Genomic DNA, 18885 nt, shown 5'->3' on the forward strand with positions numbered 1-18885 from the left:
AGTCTTGTCTTTTAGAAAATGTCATCTGAACCACACATCAATCTGGAAGAAAACGAGAAAATACATGACATGAATAGCATGATTGCTGTTTGTATTTTTCCTATATTCAAATTTTTAAATCTTTGCATTTTTCAAACATGTTATAAAATAAAACCATGTAAAAATTGTATTTTAAATGTCAAATCAACCGTATTTGACTCAAAATTTTACGTGTATACAGGGGAGCGCTTGCCGGCTTATGTCCTTTCCTCTCCTTCCTGCAGGATGTGCTGGGTGGCGTCCTGATGACCGCGGTCCTCATTGTCCTCACCTACCCTGCCTGGACCCTAATCGACCGCCTGGACTCGGCCAGCCCTCTCTTCCCTGTATGCGCCATAGTGGTGCCCTTCTTCTTGAGTTACAATTACCCCATGTCTGAGTGCTACAGCCCCACCAGAGCAGACACCACCACCATCCTGGCCTCCGGGGCTGGGATGATCATAGGATTCTGGATCAATCACTTTTTCCAGCTGGTGTCTGAGCCTGCGGAATCGCTCCCTGTTGTTCAGAACATCCCACCGCTCACCATGGACGTGTTAGTTTCGAGTCTGGCCAGATTCGTTGTGGGAATCGCGTTGACCCTCCTGGTTCGTCAGCTGGCACGAACTCTCTCGTTGCAAGTGTTATACTCCTGGTTCAAGGTGGTCACCAGGAACAAGGAGGCCCGGCGGAGACTGGAGATCGAAGTGCCTTACAAGTTCGTCACCTATACGTCGGTTGGCATCTGTGCGACAACCTTTGTGCCAATGCTACACAGGTTTCTGGGGTTACTCTGAGCCTCAGATGGTTGGACATTAGCTCATTGGACATGAGCACAAGACATCAAAATTTGTTGGGTGAGAAAGTCTTGATAACGTGTTTTTCTTTAAAAAAAAATCCTTAAGTCACATGTCGCTTTGCTGCTGTCTCAGATAAGTGTTGCTGCTGTCTGGAAGGAAAAACTGTCTTGTAGGGACCACTAGTGTGTAAGGGTCATGCTTCAGGGGAAGCCAGACTAAAGCCACAGTCCTGTTGTTTCAGGGCCCCTGCCCTGTCTGTTACATGGACTTCGGACCGGTCCTGGGCTGGCGGGAATCATGGCCTGGCTTAGGCATGGCCACAAGCTCCCCTGGGTTCTGGAGAGTCAGAAAAGACGGGCGTGATCCTGGAGGCTGGATGTCAGGTTTTCCTTTTCAGCTGTGACCTTGCCCGGAACTGAGTCTCATTTCCAAAACTGGAATGTTGGTGTGAGAGAAAGAGTGGCGTCAAGTAAAACTGCGTTCCTTGAACAGGGTGGCTTTCTGGTCGCAATGATCGCATTAGACTGTGTCTGCTTGGGGGGGAAGAGCGCTGTGAACCTTGCTGTGAGGCGTGAAGGGCAGGGACAGAGCTGCGAGGTCACAGGCAAGAAGCTGCTTTCCTTTGAGTCCTGGTCTCTGTCGGCTGCGTACTGAACAGGGATCCACTCCTCCTTGTTTGTTCGGGGTGCCAGGCGCCATTTCTAGCCTCTCTGATCCATGCACCCAACTGGCTGCTGCCACCCCACTTCACCTGGGGTCCTCTGAGTGTCCTGCTCTCTCCTGGGCCACAGTGACTTGGGACAAGCCCTCTGCCCATCTTCAGCTTTTTTGCTTCCTCACATACTGTCATCTGCCTATGAAAGTGGATCAATGGAATAGGTGAACAGAATCCTTCCTGGGGCCTGATGAAGAGGGACAAGGCCTCCCTCCCGAAAACTGTTCCTCCATTTATTTCTCAGTTTCTTCTCGTAAACCTGTTTTCTCATCTGCTGAATGGAATCAGGGGCTCCCTTTTCACCTTCCCACCTCTTATCTCTTAGCAATTTCAAGGATCATTAATGCAGGAACAACTGTCAGCCTCTTTGGGGAAAACAAGGCAGCCAAATACAACGCCTTTTAAAACTCAGGCAAGCGACCGTATCCTCGCATCCTCGTTAGACTTGGGAAGTGATCATGATGCAAACACCTCCCTCCAGGGGCTCCTCTTCAGTTCCTAAGAAGGACGAGGAACAAGTATCAACAATGTTCTTAAAAGTGAATGCCAATATGTAGGTAACAAAGTGTCTTTTGTGGTTCAGTGCCTGAGCAGCTGAAGCCCGTGATTTACAATAGAACCCTCGTGCATCCTTACCACGCACACACTTGGGGGGAAATTAGCCTACCTTGAAACTATAGGTGCTTACTTCTGCATCCGTGTGAAAACCGAGCATCCCATTCGTTCTGATTTCAAATATGCACCCTGGCCTTTTGGTTGAGATGGTCTTTGATGTTTGACTTAATGCTCCTGTTTCTAGGGAAGAATAATTGTTGATAAAACATCCTGTTGTTCTTTCACATTCTTCTGAAGTTTGTCATAATTAGAAGGCAGGAATCCAAATGACCTTTTTTACATCATAACTTTGACCAGTATTTGTGGAACCGGGGTGGGGGCTGTGGAGAGAGCCCCAGCTCACAGGCACTCTGCCCTAAGCTGCTCCCTGATGCAGTGCTACAACAGGGTGCTTTTGGGGGCACTGTCCCCATTGGCCAAACCCAAGATCACAGTGCTGGATAATATTTACACAAAATGATTTCAGTAGAGAAAGGATCAGCTTTTTTCATTTGTATCCTTTAAGAAGAAGGGTCATAGTCATTGTTGCAGCAGTGGGTGGTGGTGGTGGTGGTGGTGTGTGTGTGTGTGTGTGTGTGTGTGTAAAAAGTTTTACTGCCGTGCCTTTTGTTTTAAGCTCCAGCAGTAGGACTACAGTCAGCTGGATTGATGTATTTAAGGCTGTATTTACACAGTTTGGATTGAGGATGAGTATATTGGCCATAGCTTATTAAAAAGAAAAAGACCCATGCATCCATCACTTTTTAAAGTCTCTCATTAGAGCAATTGAAGAATAAAACGTATATGTTGGTGAGGCCAGGCTTAGTTTTTGAGCACGACTGCTTTGTGGCCTAGAATTAGGCAAACAGTGATTGAAAAATTGTTACCTGATTCAAATTCCTGCTTTGCCCACCCTCTTCATTCATTTCCCACAGGGGTTCGCTCTGTTAAAACTTCACACTCTCTCAGGCGCGCGCACACACACACACACATGCACGCACGCACGCCACACTTGCCCCTTCCAAGAGTATGCCTTCCATCTCTAAGACCTTTGGAGTTTCTCTCTGGGGAAAGACTGCCCCCTGCTGGTTTAGCCTCAGCCTTGGTCCAGAGCCTCTCCGTTGGGCAGGAGTTTTTAAAAATCAAGCTCACCATGGTGTATCCGACACAAGCTTAGGAGCTGCGTTCTGCCTAACCCTGCATTTGGAAACTGACATCAAAGCCCTCAGGGCTGTTGGCCCTTCCAGGTAGAACGCATGCCTTTTCCTGGCTGTCCTCACCCTGCCCCCAGCCCACTACCGCTCTGGACCAGGGCATCCATCCGTCATTCTGAACAGATCTCACTTTAGGCCAGCGTTGCTCAGACCTGCACCATAACAGAACATGCAGAAGGAAAAAACGCCATGAACTAAAAACCCTAAATTGCTGAAATCACTCTACCGCATGCCTGCCGGTTGCACTGTAACATGGGATTTTCTTGTCCAAATAGGCGACTCGTGCTTCCCAAGAGTAACCAAAGCATGTGGTGTTTCGGGGCCATATGCTCGGGGTTGCTATTTTGAAAACTTTCAGCTGTCTTGCTTATAGACTGTATGTAAATGTATTCTTTTTAAAATAAAATCATTTTTGTTTCTGACTTATTAAATGCTTTAAAAGCCCGTGTTCGGCCTCCTTGGAATTTTGGTCCCTACATCTTTTTCTCAGGGTTTCTGGGACCTGAGTTGAAAAGAGGCAACAAAAATAAACAGCAGGCTATCCCGTTCTCTTCCGCTGTCATTCTTCAATCACGTGCAAAGGCTGGTCAGCGTCACAGCAGCCACAGGTGTCATGAACAGGAAGTACGTGATATGATCACCTGCTTCATTGCCTTCCTTCAACTCTTTGTGATACTGAAGAGCATCCTTTTACCGGATTCGGAGATAAGTGCTACCATGTATTGAAAGGTAAATGTTAAAGGTGACGCTGCTTAAGGCAGGTATAAGGTTTTCACAGATGCGTACCCTGTCTGCTGAACCAAAGGGATATAGCCCCACCTCAAATTCTCATCATTGCAGTGATGTGCTCTGCCTTCAAGCATCCCTGGCTATTTGAAATGGTACCAAAAGCTGACATTTTGCTTTGCAAGGCTAAGCCTAGGGCCCTGTTTGTACTTTGAACAGTATGTATTTACTAACGACCTAATATGCTGGGTACCACAGGCACATGAAGCTGGATGGGACCCAGTCTGCCCTCTGGAGTTCTCTCAAGGGAAGAGGAGACTCAGGCTCAGAAAATTACAATCCAAGATCCAAAGTGTTAAGGCTGTAGGGAAAAGATAACCTTGCTGTGGGAACTAAGAGGGGAGGATGAGTTCTTGCTTTGGGGCTGCTGCAACTCAGGGGAGAGTCGCGGGAGAAGTAGTGGGTGAGCCAGGCGTGAAGAACAGAGGGGTTGGCACAAGGATGTGATGCACAGTAGGATGGGGTGATGCTCCACAGTGAGGGCACAGCTTGCCGGAGACACCTCCCCAGACACCTCCAGCCCTTACAAGGGGAAGCCAAGCCACACTCATGTTGGAGAGTGTGTGTAGGATTAATAGTGGTGGCAGGGACGGGACAAACAGTGAGCAAGGGGCTTTGACGTTGCAGGACCAAGTCACGAGAAGAGGAAGGAAGCGTGAGAAGCCCCTTAGTCCATTTCCTTGCCTCCATGTGGGACCATCCAGAGAAGGTGACGTCTGCAGGTGATTTCGATCCCCTTTCATTGTTCCTCATTCCAATATTTCACTGTGGGTGCCTTCCCCTCCTGCTGTCCCCAAACCTCACCTTCCCACATCCTCTTGTTCAGCTCTCAGCTGATGTGACAGCAGCGAGGGACCCAGTCCGTGTCCTTGATGCCTGTGCTTTCTGCTCAGCTCCCTGACCTAGTCCCGTGAAACTTCACTTTTAGAATATTTTACCATAATCCTCGCTCTTTGAGGGACCTGTAAATGCTCCACGTCCCTCTCCAAGCCCTGATTCTCTAGCCAGAACCAAGTGGAACAGGGGTGTAGATGGATCTCGTTTTAAGGAATAGATGTTTTCCTAAAAGCTATCTGTTTTGATTGTTTAAACTTGAATTTTAAGTGCACCAAGGGGTTTGCTACTTCAAAAAAATCATATGCCAGTTCCTCATTTCTGTAAACATAAGGCCCCTAAATGGATTATTTGGGGTACACCACGCATGCATTGCTTCCAGTGGGGCGCACCTGTAGTGCAGACTTGGCTATTTACAGGATGCATAGTAAGAAGAATGAGCACTGAATGCGGACCATAAATAGAGTGGTAAATTTTTTAAAACTGTAGCCTCATGAGACAAGGGAGCATTATGAAGCCAAAAATCCTTCCTCCTTCTCCATGCCTGTCCATGTGGCATACAAAAGAAAGCAAGACGAGCAGGGATGCAGCTCAGACCCAGCTAGAATTAATTTCTCTTTGATGCACACACTCAAAATGCCTGCTAGCCTTGCTCTCTCTTGCTATGACATCAGGGTCGCCTTGGTTGGAGCACTAGCCAGATTCTTTCCCAGTGGAGGGGCTCAGAGAAGGTCAATGCCTTTAACATCCACAAAGCCAGCCTCACGTCGCTGGCGGTGGGGTAGGGTAGGGTGACAGTTGGTGCCGCCCTCATGCCATCTACCTGCATCCGAGAGCCTGTGGCTTCCAGTCCCGTGTCTCTCGGTCACATGGGAACCAGTTGGATGATGCTGCGGGCGGGGAGATTATGCACAGGGCACGCTAAACAGACCATTTTAGCCATCTTAATTGGATACCGATTAAAATATTTGGCTGGAAAACTATTTTCGCTGCAGGGGCTAAAACCATAGCTGAATGTAAATTTTTCATGAGGTCAGTCAGTTCTGCTGCTGTTAAATAGCATTTACTGAGTATTTTAATCAGTATATTCCTTTCTGTTTTGTCTCAGACATCATGCTTTCATCTATAGAGATTAGAAATATACATCTTCCATGTTTCTACTTGTTTTGTTCCATCTTTCCTCTGGCTTCTTGAAAATACGGAATACAGTTAAAGTAATATCCTTGTCTATTTTCTCATCTAGGTCATTTTTCAGTCCAGTTTTTATTCATTTTCCCCTTCATTACTGGTTTTATCTCCTAGCTTCTTTGGTTGCCTGGTAATTTTTAATTGGAGACCAGGGACTGTCAAATTTACATTGTTGGGTGCTGGATATTTTGTATTACTATGTATGTTCTTAAACTTTGTTCTGGGATGCAATTCATTACTTGGAAATGGTTTGATTCTTCTGGGTCGTGTTTTTAAGTTTACTAGGTGGAACCAGAGAACATTTAGTCTAGAGCCGGTTTCCTCCCTCCTGAGGCAAAGCCCTGGGTGGCACTCTCCCCATCGGCTCGTGGTTTGGGGGGTTGCTGGCTCTGGCCTGCCTTGTGTGGGCTCCTGGGACTGCGCTCTCTCTCTTCTCATGGATGGCTACAGGTGGTCTCCTCTGAACAGGACAGTCCCTGAACATGCATGCGCTGGTCAGTGCTCACCGGGAGACTCGGGGTGGGGGGGGCGGCGGTGAGGGGGGAGCTTCTGCAAACTTCTCCTGCAGCTCCTTAATCTTCCCTGCCAACTCCAGCCGCCTCAGCCTCCGTGGACTCCCAGCTCCATCTCCTCAATTCCTGGGGACCTCCGACCTCTCCCTGGGTCCCCATCCCTACACCACATCCTGGACTCTCTCCAGGCCTAAGCTGGGCAATCACAGGACTCACCTTGTTTGCTTTCTGTCTCTTGAGGATCACTGGCCTTTGCTGCCTGATACCCAGTGTGTTGAAAACCATTGTTTTACACATTTCATCTGGATTTGTAGATGGGGTATGCAAAGGAGGAAAATATTCCTCTGGAAGAAAGAAGACGCCTCAAACGGATCCGCTAGAATCCAAGATGCTGAAGTACCTTGAAGATCGGAGAGGAGGTGAGGTCCAGCTGGTCCGTAATTGTCTTCTCTGTGCTCCAGGACCAACCCGGCCCAGGGCCTCCCCATGACAGGTGTGTGCCCAGTGTTTCCTAGTTCTCTCACCTGCAGAGCTTCTCCTCCCTACAGCGCGGTTGTGTCCGGAGCACCTTTCTGCCTGGCTCCCGCCAAGGGCTCGTTTAAGTGCTCTGCCCGACACTCACAGCGAGATCTCTGATGAACCTGTCCAGCTACGAGTGGTCTCTCACCTGCCTGGATCCAGCACAGTGTGGACGCCTACACAGGCTGGCCTCCTTTACAACTGGCTTCTTGCCCTAAGCAGGTGCTTATCTTAGGGGTGGCAGGAACGTAGGAAATTCCTTTTTCTACCAGGTTTGGTATCAAGCAGGCACATTCCTCAGCATCCTGATTCTTCTGTCTTAACGATAAGGACAGCTTTGCTGCCTGACAAGTCGTGAAATCTGAATGCCCGGAGCAATTCTCTCTAGCAATGGCCTCCTAACACGGGTGGGTGGGGGTGGGAGGGAGGTTTCAAAATGTGTTCTAGTGCAGAACCGTGTCACGTTCCTGACTTCCTTCCGCAGACATAATCAAGGCCAAACTTGTGGATGAGTGAAGAGCTTGAGTGCCAGCCTTGAGTATATTCTTATACACAGCATGGGTCATGTCGGGGAGGAAAAACATACAGGGCTCTAGCCAGACATAATTCAATTAAAGCCTTTGCTGGAGAAAGAGCCTGATTTCTGGATGCTGAACTTGGTCAGGGGCCTCAGGGAGCCGCTCCCTTCAATTGCATTACGTCAGCCAGCCTCTACTATTGTAAAAAATAATCCACGTAAAATCATTCAAGGTCCTTACAGTAAGTTACAACTCGGAAGCGATCAGATGTGTCAAATGCTTTTGCTGTGTAGAGGGAGTATTTTGCTGAAGGCAGCTGCGCTACTTTAAGGCCACCTGTCTGCTTTTGGATAAAACAGACAAAAGAGCCAAGTCGGTGTCCAAGCACTGGGGTCAGTGATGTTCACAGGAAACACCAAGCACAAACAGAGGCTAAGAATGAGACGCAAGCTTGTGAGCAACGCTCTTCGCCAAGCGGATGAGCCCATCCCTGCGGAGGGCCGGAGCAGCAGCAGGCCAGCTGGTTCCCAGTCAGGCTACTGCTATGTAAAAGCTAATAGAAGTCTCACCTCCTGGGATAATATACTGCTCACGTACAGAAGTCACATGCAAGGAGTATCTAAGATAGCCCTGTGCGGTATTCAGTTATCTAAGACAATATCAGATGTAGATGCTGACAGCCTTGCATCCTTTAGGAATGGTTTTCCACTGGTCCCGAAGCCAATGCTATTTAGGGGGAGGTACATCGAAGTCCATTAGAGCACTGCAACTGCAGGGTTGGGACAGAAGGTCCAGGAACAGAGGAACAGCTGAACAAATGATGGACATCCACACAACAGAATGTTGCATCATTTAAAAGAATGAGGTGGGTCTAAAGGTACTGACCTGGAACAGTGGGACATCCTGTGAAATGCCATGAGCTACATTATGTAAACAGAAACCAAAACTTGTTGCAAACCATTAAGTAGAGAGAGCATGACCCCAAAACTGTTGAGCACGTTCGTGGGTCTGACAGTCCAAACTTAGGAAAAAAATGTCAGAAACAACACAAGCTAAACTGTTAACAGCGGTTAACTAGAGAACTGGGCGGAGGGTGGGTAGGTTAGCTTCGGATGGTATTATTTTGTAGTATTGTAAAGTAGTAAAGTTAAGAGTTTTAACTTTTTGTGTTTTTTAGTATTTTATATATAAAAACAAAACTTGTAAAAAAAAAAAAACAAACCTTAACATTTGGGTAAGTAGGTAAATGACGCAAAACACTGATCCGTGGGCTCCACGTCAGTCTTACTAGGGGTCACAAACCCACCAATTAGCCACGTGACTTCTGGGCACATCAGTCTCTCTGAACGTCAACAGTTCTCATCCCGTAAGTCAGGGAGAATTCCTAGTCTAACGACCGCCTACAGTTGTTAAACTGAAAAAGTTGAAATACTGCAAACTGAAGAGGAACGCCGGCACATCTATAAGCTGGAATAAGAATCAGTTACATCTCATTCCCCTTTTAAGACTAGGGCCCCCAGTTTTCACTAAGCAGGTGTCTTCTCCAAGAAAGGCTCTTTGCTGGTGCCCAATTCAGATGTCTCTCGGGGACAAGTGAGGACGACCTGGCTGTGGTGCCTCTTCTTCTCGTGTACCCAATACTGTTTTCCTTCCTACTGTGTCCTGCTTCAGAGAGCAGAAACCTCCACGTGACGGAGGGAGCTGGGATATTCAATTAGGTATCAGTGGGCTATTACAAGTTGTTTCTGGCCATCCAAAAATTATCCAGGTGGCAGGGCAGGCTGCTAACAAAACAACTGGCTCTGCCCACTTCAACAATGGCTATCATATGACCCGAGAACCATGATTTCAACCACAGTGCCCCAGAAACTGGGGGAAAATGTCTAATAGTCCTGGACCAGTAAGCCATCATGAGCAGACATGCCAGTTCTAAAATCCATGCTCTTTTACCAACTATGCATGCACCTGCTGGTGTTCCATAAAATTTTTAAAATGTGTCACATTTTCTTTTCTCCCAGCTTTACTGAGGTATAGCCTACATCTTAACTACCACCTCAGTTAAGGTAAAGACCATTTCCATCACCCAAGAGTTTTCTCTTAATCCTGCGCAGTCAGTTCCCTTCTATGGGCTCCTCAATCTGCCTTTGACTTTCCTAGAACTTCACAGAAATGGAATACAGGTAGCCTGTGTGTCTGGCCTCTCTCACTTAGCATAGTGCTTTGAGATTCATTCATGTTGTTTGGAGTATCAGTAGTTCATTCCTTTTTTCTTTTTTTGCTGAGAAGCATTCCATAGTACAATTTGCTTAACCATTCATCTGTTTGAATAACACTGCTGTGCACACTTGCATAAAAAATCTTTCTATGGCCGTATGAGTAAGCCTACGAGTTGAATGACTAGGTGGGAGATATGTTCCATGATTTAACACACTGCCAAACTATTTTCCAAAGTGGCCATGTCACTTTACAGTCCCACCAGCAACGCATGAAAGTTCTAGCTGCTCCAGTCTCACCAACACTTGGCATAGTCGGCCTTCTTAATTTTATCCATTTCAATTTGTGTTATGTTTTTTATTTGCATTTCCCTAATGACTAATGATGCTGAGCATCTTTCCCTGTGCTTACTTCATTTATCTTCTTTTGGGAAATGTCTGTTCAAATCTTCCCATTTTTTAAAAATTGGGTTAAGTTGTAAGAAATCTTTATGTTGGCTGGATACAAACCTTTCAACAAGCATTATTTTTTCTTCATTACTGAAATGTTGTAAGGATCTGCTTACTGCAGGACGGGGAAGGAACAGACGGCAGTCTGTGCACTCACGAATCTTGCTAAGCTGGGCACTGCTGCCCTGACTCAAGGTACCGACACAGCCTTAGCCGCCGCGCAGAAGAACTCCGTCATCATGATTCCTGTCTATCATGGTTAGCTACTTCTACTGGGGCTTATTTTAAAGTTTTACATTTTATTATGTTTCATATCATCTCAACAGTAATTGTGACCTTCTTTTCAAACATTAGACCCAGCTTTTTCAGTACATGATACCTAGTGGAGGACCTTAGATCAAAGTATTAAAGCAAATTAGGAGGTAAGGCAAGGCAGACTAACAGAAGCTTAGCTTCAGGGGAGAGACCTAATACCTCCCTATAGAATAAGACAGAGGCTAGCAGCTCAATTAAGTATTTAAAACCTACGATTTTATAACACTGATTACAATAAAATGTATGGCCTAGGGCAAAAGTAAGTTTTTCACTGTCTCCCAATGTTCACAGTGCACGGGTCCCAGCAGAACAGATCCGTGTTGCCCGCCCTTGAACCCTGTCTCCGTATCACAGATGAAGTAGCCAATACCTGCGCCCCCTTGAATGTTCTGAATACCTGCACGTTTTTCTTTCACTTTAAAATGGCTTCAAAGGCTGTAACTACTAGACCATTACCGATTCTTAAAGGTTTTCTAAAGATGCTGTTCTATAATTGTTTCCCAATGATGAACAAGTGTCAAGTGTAGAAAATAAGAACTAGAAACCTTTGCTGCCTCACATGCGCTCAGCTATCTTGTCTCACCAAGGAAAAGAGCGGGATCCTTTCCTGCAGGGGAGACGCTGAGTGACGGTGACGTGTGGGGAGCATCTCTGCTCTTCAGGCTCCTGGCTCTCCACCGGCTCTCACAGACAAGGCAGCTGCACCCCGAGGCCGCACTCATGTAGCACAGCTGGCCTGATGTGGGGATGGTGGTACCACCCACAGAGCCAGACACTGCTTTTTACTTTATTCAAGCACAAGCACAAGGGGACGTTCTTGTGGGGACAGCTAAAGGACCCCGGGAGGAGAGAGGGACCCTCGGGGCGAGAACCACACAACAGAGGCCCATCCTCACAAAAACGGCTCGATGTTGATCTCCACGCAAGAGCAGGGCATGGTCAGCTCAAATTTGGTGATGACGTCAGGATGAAGGACCCCCAGCTTCCCGATGCTCTGACCCCGGACAAAGATCTCAGCACATCTCCCGGGGAAGAATGCAGGGCCTGAAACATAGTGAGAGAAAAATCAATGTTTCTCCTGGCAAGAACATTAACAGACATTTAACACTGAAAGCTCACCAGTCTACTTTAAAAATAACTTACATTCTTTAAACTACCGGCCATGAAATGAGACTGCTTCCTCATACCTTCTGGTCATAAAAAGAAGTATTTGCTATTATACCAAGACACCCTTAGAAGGAAAAGGTGAGGGGCATATGTGAAAATCAGGGCCCTGTGTTTTTTGTACCACAGGGGTCCAGGCAGGGTACAGAAAAGGAGGCTGAAGGAGCAGAGCTGGGAGAAGGCTGGGGGACATGCGTAGACATGGAGCTGCTCTAAGCAGGACAAAGGGAAAGTGAAATGAGAAACCAGTGACTCTGCCTGGGAAAAACCTGTTCTGAAACCAGTTTTTCCACAGTAATATTTGCTGGATAAAAAGAGTACACTGAATTCATGTGCTAGTCAAAACAGCACTCTTTTCTACCTCATCACACAGAGAAACATAGGCTGAGCTGTCCTCGGCAGGTGCAGGCCTTGGACCAGAGTGTTGGAAAGAACTTTCTAAGCAGTTTTGATGTATCTACTGTCAACCTGCAGCCAAGGCCAGCCCCCAAACAAGTCTGGGTTGAGCCCTGATTTACTCACGACAGGCAGAAAGCTCCCTCTTCATCTGGGTGCTGACGCAGGGATATGGCTTACTAACCCAGTGTCAGTTTTTGAGGTTTAAACAGCTAGAAACAAGCAAACAGACAAATGTATAGGCCCACCGTACAGCCACTCCATTTACCAGTGCCGCAGGGATTCATCAAGGCTCCAAACTCTACTGAAGTTAAACGCTGATTCATTTCTCTCACCACCAACTTGCAAAGGGATCAGGCCCACAGCTCATGACTGATTCAACTCAAACATTTACCGGCATGAACTACAAATACCCAGCAGAGCTGGGCCACAAGCCTGCAGCCCGCTTTTCAAAGAGAGTGCGTTATTTACGAAAGAGCAAACTGCTGAGTCTCTACTGATGCTCCAAGGGCAGCATAATGAGGAGATGCAGAACTGGGGAAGGGGCGGGGGGCAGTGGGCACAGTGCACCCGGCCAGTCAGCCCCAGCTACACCAGACACAGGACGATCACCCACATTTCCCCATCAGCACAGAAGGATGTTTGTGTTCCTAAAAAACACTTTTTAACTGCCATTCTTAAATAACCCCAAAGCAACCAGGTTGAAATATCAGGCAGTCTGTTTCTCACAGCTCCCCCAAAGTAAACAATCCTGCTTCACTGTCTGTTAAAGCAAGAATTTCGACAAACTGGATTTGAAGTTCATAATTATTTGGCTATGTGCCCAAATCTGCACCTGCAGAGAAGGACTAAACAACATAATACAGAAAGCGACTTCATTGATAATACAGAGCCTTAGCAAGACATGAATATTGCTAAATCTGACAAAGATGGCACATTTTAATTCTGTCAAAATAAAAACCTAACTTAAAGGACAAGACCACCCTCCTCCCCCATCAAATAAATCTTCAGATGGTAAGTCTGTAAAAGTGCTGGTGGTAAATAAGCAACATAACCAAGAATGACAGAGCTGGAAGGGCCGCCCGAAGGGCACTCACTCATCACCCCGGCACCCCTTATACAGAATACGCCTGAATAAGCTGCACAGCCTGAAAAAGATGCTGGCCTACTTTTAAAGGCCATTTGGAGAGGGAGTTTTCAAGACCTTCCCTGATAACCCTGGTATGTTTAAGACTCCTCACTGTAGTACCAAAATCCTTGCTTTTTTTCTATCTGCAAATTCCAATTTGACTGGATTCATTTTAACTGAAGCATAAAACCAGACTATTTTAGAATCTAATCCAGATGTGCTAGTTCTGACAATGTTAGCAAAATAAAGCCTAAGAGATAAGGCCTTAGAATTTTTACTTCATAAAACAACTTTTTGAATCAGCACTTTTCTAGCAAAATTCAGTTACGTTCTTTTCCAGTTAGCACGATAATGCCAGCTGTACTCTCTCCAGAAGTTTGTACCAAACTTTGCTTAAGCTCACTAACTGGTTAAATACTTGGTCAAACAAAACCATTCCCATCACTAAATACAATTTTCCTTCTTTCCAACAACAACAACAACCCCCCCCCCTGAAATTCATATTATGCATTATTTAAAACATATCCAAGTATGGGACTATTCTAAACAATACAAATAGCAAAAGCTCTCAGCCCAGCACATGGACCCATCCCAGTCACTGCAGAGCATCTTAAACTGCCCGTGGGTCACAGGCCTACCCAGCTGAGGAGCTGCATCCCAGTGCAGCGGACACTAAAGGGTCCTCTCATCCAACGCTAATCCCCACCCCCACCCACAGGTAAAAATTAAGCTCAAGAATGGGATTTCTGCATAGATTCTGTTTTGCTGAAAACCACACATTTTAACCTGTGGTGACAATTTTCACTTTTCTTGCCATTTTTCATGTTTTCAGTTCTAACAAGGTTTTAAGATTTTCTGATTGACACACTGTTACGTTAGAGCAAGGCTGAAGGCCTCTTCTTCAGACATAAATTGAGAGGCATATAAAAGTGTCTTCAAGTTTGTACAGGGTACAGAGAGAACCTCAAAACTGTACCACTTGGCTGATGTTGTACGTGAACCAGAAGAAAATTTTCAATTACTAGAACATCAGCATTTCTTAATGCTTTTTTAAAATCTTTATGGTTCAAACCAAATATTGCAGGCAGAAGTGAATGGCTTCAAAGAAGAGCAGACAAGAGAGAATTGCTTCACTAACAAAGCAAAGGGAACAGACCCCACCTCAGGCAGCAATTGGGTCTGAGTTCAAAGATGAGAGCACCCCCCCATCAGCAGGAGGGGAGCTGAGCACTGCAGGGCTACCACAAAGCCACCGCAAAGCTCTGGGACCAGGATGAGGCAACTTAAATCAGAGTCCTTCCAAAAGTAAAGGAGTCACATCTGCATGGAACCTAAATACAGGTCTAGACTTAGGGAAAATCAGACCTGGATGGTAGTCCGAGGCTACTTTTATCTTATTAGCAAACAAACAAAAATGTATTTCTGGCGAAAGAGCAGTCTGCAGTGTCTAAAATCATAAAGCTGCCAATTCAAGGGAAATCATGCTGCCTTGTGAATGAGAATTCTAAACTCCAAATTCTACAAAATATCTTTTTCTTTTAACCATGTGTTTAAGTCTAAATAGAGTTCCTGGTTTACTGTTGCATCAAGGTGCATAAATTCTACAATTTTCAGCCTGCACCCCAAACGCTCTCCTGCAAAAAGCCTCTCAGCCACACTTTGCCACCCAGTTCCTCTCACCAGTTAAACCCTCAGCTTTGCTAGTATCCATCACAGCAGAACGGCTTCCAACGGAAGACAGATTTGGGGAAAATAGTGTTTTCTGTTGAAATGCATGTGGAAACCCAGACAAAAGAAACATCAGTTCAGCACAAATAAGAATTTAATTTCCAAAACTTAGTGGGGTGTAAGTAAGTCCCTTAATTAAAGCTTTTGTAGCATCTCTTCGAGGGCTATAATTGTCTCTCTGTGCTCAAATGGCAGGACCACTTTGAGGACCTTGGGGGCAATTCTTGGGCCAGTAATCCAGCACAGCACCCAGTCTTCAGCACATTTTCTGGCTAATTGACCTTCAAAGAGTTTGTGAGCTCCCTCCCTTGCTGGTTGCCAAACACCTTTCACAGTTTCTTTTTGCCCCAGTCTTTCTCTTGGAGTAATATTATAGGCCCAAAGTTTGGACAAGCTTTACACATAGTCACTCCTGTAATTTTGTGAAGCATCGGAAGTAGAAGCTTAAGGCGCTAACTGAGCGGACCCCTTATCTAAAAGCTCCACGGTGCTATCAAGCATGAGGCTCTTAAGTCCTTAGTCTCAAACCCTCTGCCACTGGCTGTTTGCAACAAATTCATTTGATACTGTACTTAACCCATCTCTAAACATCACCTACTCGTACAATTTTACTTTTCCCTTTCTTCGTGTTACTGATACATGCTTTGGGGTTGTACCTGCCTGCAGTCTGGTACTTTATCACTCAAATTTTCCACAATAAAAAGGATAAAATTAAAAGGACGGTGGGGAACACTGAAAAAGTAATGTCCGTATATCACATACGTCACAGCAAGTAAGAGAAGCCATCATCACAAGCTTTAATAATAATAACACACAAGTCCCCAAATTCAGGGACGAAACACAAAACACAGAATTATATAGCTTAATAAGCCACTGGGCCACCTGAATGTGCTTTAAATCTGTTCTAAATGACTGATTATGTAATATGGGGTGGGAGGAAGGAATAATCACTTAACAGGCTGACTCTAGGGCTGACACCTACCCAAACCCTGCCTTCCTCCCCCAAGTTCCTAATTCTAATACAATTACATACATAAAATAATCAATTCCACTATCCCATGTCCCATCCTAGGAAATCACACGAAGGGAAAAAAAATCAAAAACAAAAATCCAGTGTCCGTTCTGGAGTGAAACTGACAGAGCGGGTGACAGGAAGAGGAGGTGGGGCTGGGACCATAATTCCCCACCTAGGACTCTCTCCTGCTTTCCGACCACTTTCTGACATAGCAGTTTCTAACTAAGCTGCCAAAACATTAATCTCATTTTCCTTTTCTAAATAATGTTAATGTAAAGGGAAAACAAGACAAAATATAGGGCTTAAAAAAAAAAAAAGGCCAACTGACCACAGACTTAACAACATGTGAGCAATGTATTGTTCTTAAGGGTGGCAGCTCTCAAAGCTTTAAACCAGGAGTTTTTTGAGCGCATCAGTGGAATGAGGGAGCACCCAAGGGGGAAACAGGCACAATGTGGGTAAGGCGTTACCTATAAAAAGAAAAGCGTTTAGGAACACGAGGAGGAAAGACTGGCCTAACTACTGAGATATAAACACACACCTTTTTTCCAGATCTTGGTACACTCTCGGAAGAAAAGTTCTCTGCAGAGATCATTTAATCTGTAAGTGGAGACTGAATAATTTCCAACTGGTAATATAAAACACCCATTTTGCCCCAGATGTATACAAGTCTTCACCTTACATCTGAAGTGAAATATTTATGGCACCTAAAGTCTTTAAAGAGAGGGGACCTAATCCCTTGAGTTGAATGGCTGTCTTTCATCCTTTTCTGAAGATCAGAAGAAAGAAAACCCCCTGACAACTTGACAGCGCTAATCCCAACACACCTGCAGGCATCGTTAACCTTAGAGCCAAGGCAACTGGGCCAGGGGAGAGCCGGGCCCACTCAGCCCACAGCACGGAGCTCGGAGGGGAGCCTGCGCCCACAGTGACGTTCTGCAGGGACGGTACGGCAAAATCTGTCCTGCAGATAAGGACTGGATCCCGTCGGACTTCATTCTTAAAAAGCAATCTGCAAAGCCCAGACTACCTGGCTTCTAACTAATGGAGAAATGTCATCCTTTTATAATAGATCGCCACAATTGCCTTATGACTAAATATTTAGAATGATAGCTCCAGAAATTTTGTTTTACTTTGTATATGGAAATTTATCATTTAGTTCCATGGCTATCACTTTTTGACATTTGTTAAGATCTGTTTTATTTTATTTATATTTTATTTTTTTGTTAAAGTATAATTGGCCTGTAACGTTAGTTAGTTCCAGGAGCACAACACAGGGATTCAACATCTCTGCGTGTTACAAAGTGATCACCACTCTGAAGGTCTATTTCAAAATCTCATCTCAACTATGTGTCTTTCATACACACACACTCACGTTACAAAACCTGAAGAAGGTAAAGAATGTTAGGAGAACTTAAATGTGATACATTCAATTGCAATTTTAAATGCATCTCAAATTAACTTGTATAAAACCAAAAGATTTTTAACTCTAGGTTAAAAAGTGCCCTCACTGGGGGAGGGTATATATAGCTCAGTGGTAGAGCGCATGCCTAGCATGCGTGAGGCCCTGGATTCAATCCCCAGTACCTCCATGAAAGACAGACAGACAGACAGACCGACCTAATTACCTCCCCCTCCAAAAATAAAGTGACAATTTGAAAACCAGAAGAGTGTCCTCACTGTCTACCTACTGGCTTGTTTCAAAAGCTCCTATTCCAAAATAACGCCACCATCCTACATGTGTCTGGCACTTGAGTCATTTCCCCCCAAATGTTCCCATTTCTTAAATGTCCGTAGGACAGATATAGAATAACAGGTTCAGAAATAAAAGGTATGGATCATCCTGCCTTCCTGGGCCAGGAAGATGGTTCTTTCCTCATCTCTCACCTGATAAAAACCTGGTAAGGAACAATTTCTCCAACCAAATGTGAGCAACTTATTACTTTCTCTACCATCACAGTGAAATAGCAAAAACAACAGTAAAGAGACTATTCTAGGGTTAACTGAGTATATGAGATTATATCTGTAACTTCACAATTAGTTAACCTATTCAACAGAGACCTTTGGCCAACATGGAATAAACATAACTTCAAACATGTAATTATGATAGATGTGCTGTAGTTTCAAAATTCAATTTCAGCTGACAAGCAGGGCGTGGGGAAAACAAAGAAGAGAATGAGATTGTGAAAACAAAGTACCCTGCCCTCTACTTACTCATCTCCTTCCATCGCTAGTAAAGGCAGCGACCTGGTCCCAGTGCAGCCCTGGCCAAGCCCCTGAGGACAGGCAAGTTACAGATGGGAAAGTGAAGCACAAGGAGATTAGGGGACTTGCCCAAGGCAAGCAACACTATAGCCCAGAGAGTGGGGACGGCCCCTGAAATGGCACCTCTGAGCGTGTGGCCCCGAGGCACAGAAGGCCTGCAGGACAGTGTTTTCAAACTTTGGGTCAAGCTCTCCATTTCATGTTTGCAAACTTCTTCTGATTTAGAATTAAATAAATAAACAAAACTTGAAGAAGAAAAAAAAAGGACTGGCAACCTCTAACCTTAGGACATAACTAGGTATGCTCTGCAATATTATTAACACAACACAAACAAAACCTAGAACTTTCCAGGGAAAACAGAACTACATTTCTAGAAGTCCCATATAATGCAGGCATCCTTAAAGAGTAAGTTCCAGATTCCTGCAACAAGGCTGGAATAATCTGAGAAGATAAATGAGCCCCACAGTGACACTATCTAAAAAGGTGAAGAAAATGTTGCCATGTTAGACCCT

The 18885-nt window shown here is 45.3% G+C and overlaps 2 protein-coding genes across 3 annotated transcripts in view; one reads left to right on the forward strand and one right to left on the reverse strand.

Moving 5' to 3' along the window:
* Positions 1-3884, forward strand: part of SGPP2 (sphingosine-1-phosphate phosphatase 2) — a 97484-nt gene extending 93600 nt beyond the window's left edge. For both annotated transcript variants that reach the window (XM_015242377.3, XM_072961735.1), the window contains one exon: positions 264-3884. In XM_015242377.3, the coding sequence (XP_015097863.3) occupies positions 264-815 (552 nt within the window). In that variant the 3' untranslated portion in view covers positions 816-3884. The remainder of the gene's footprint in view (positions 1-263) is intronic.
* Positions 3885-11388: 7504 nt separating this feature from the next.
* Positions 11389-18885, reverse strand: part of FARSB (phenylalanyl-tRNA synthetase subunit beta) — a 61010-nt gene continuing 53513 nt past the window's right edge. Inside the window, exon 17 of the mRNA XM_006207948.4 lies at positions 11389-11720. Within this exon, the coding sequence (XP_006208010.1) occupies positions 11569-11720 (152 nt within the window). The 3' untranslated portion in view covers positions 11389-11568. The remainder of the gene's footprint in view (positions 11721-18885) is intronic.

This window comes from Vicugna pacos, chromosome 5 (genome assembly GCF_048564905.1).
Source record: "Vicugna pacos chromosome 5, VicPac4, whole genome shotgun sequence".
Classification (NCBI taxonomy): domain Eukaryota; kingdom Metazoa; phylum Chordata; class Mammalia; order Artiodactyla; family Camelidae; genus Vicugna; species Vicugna pacos.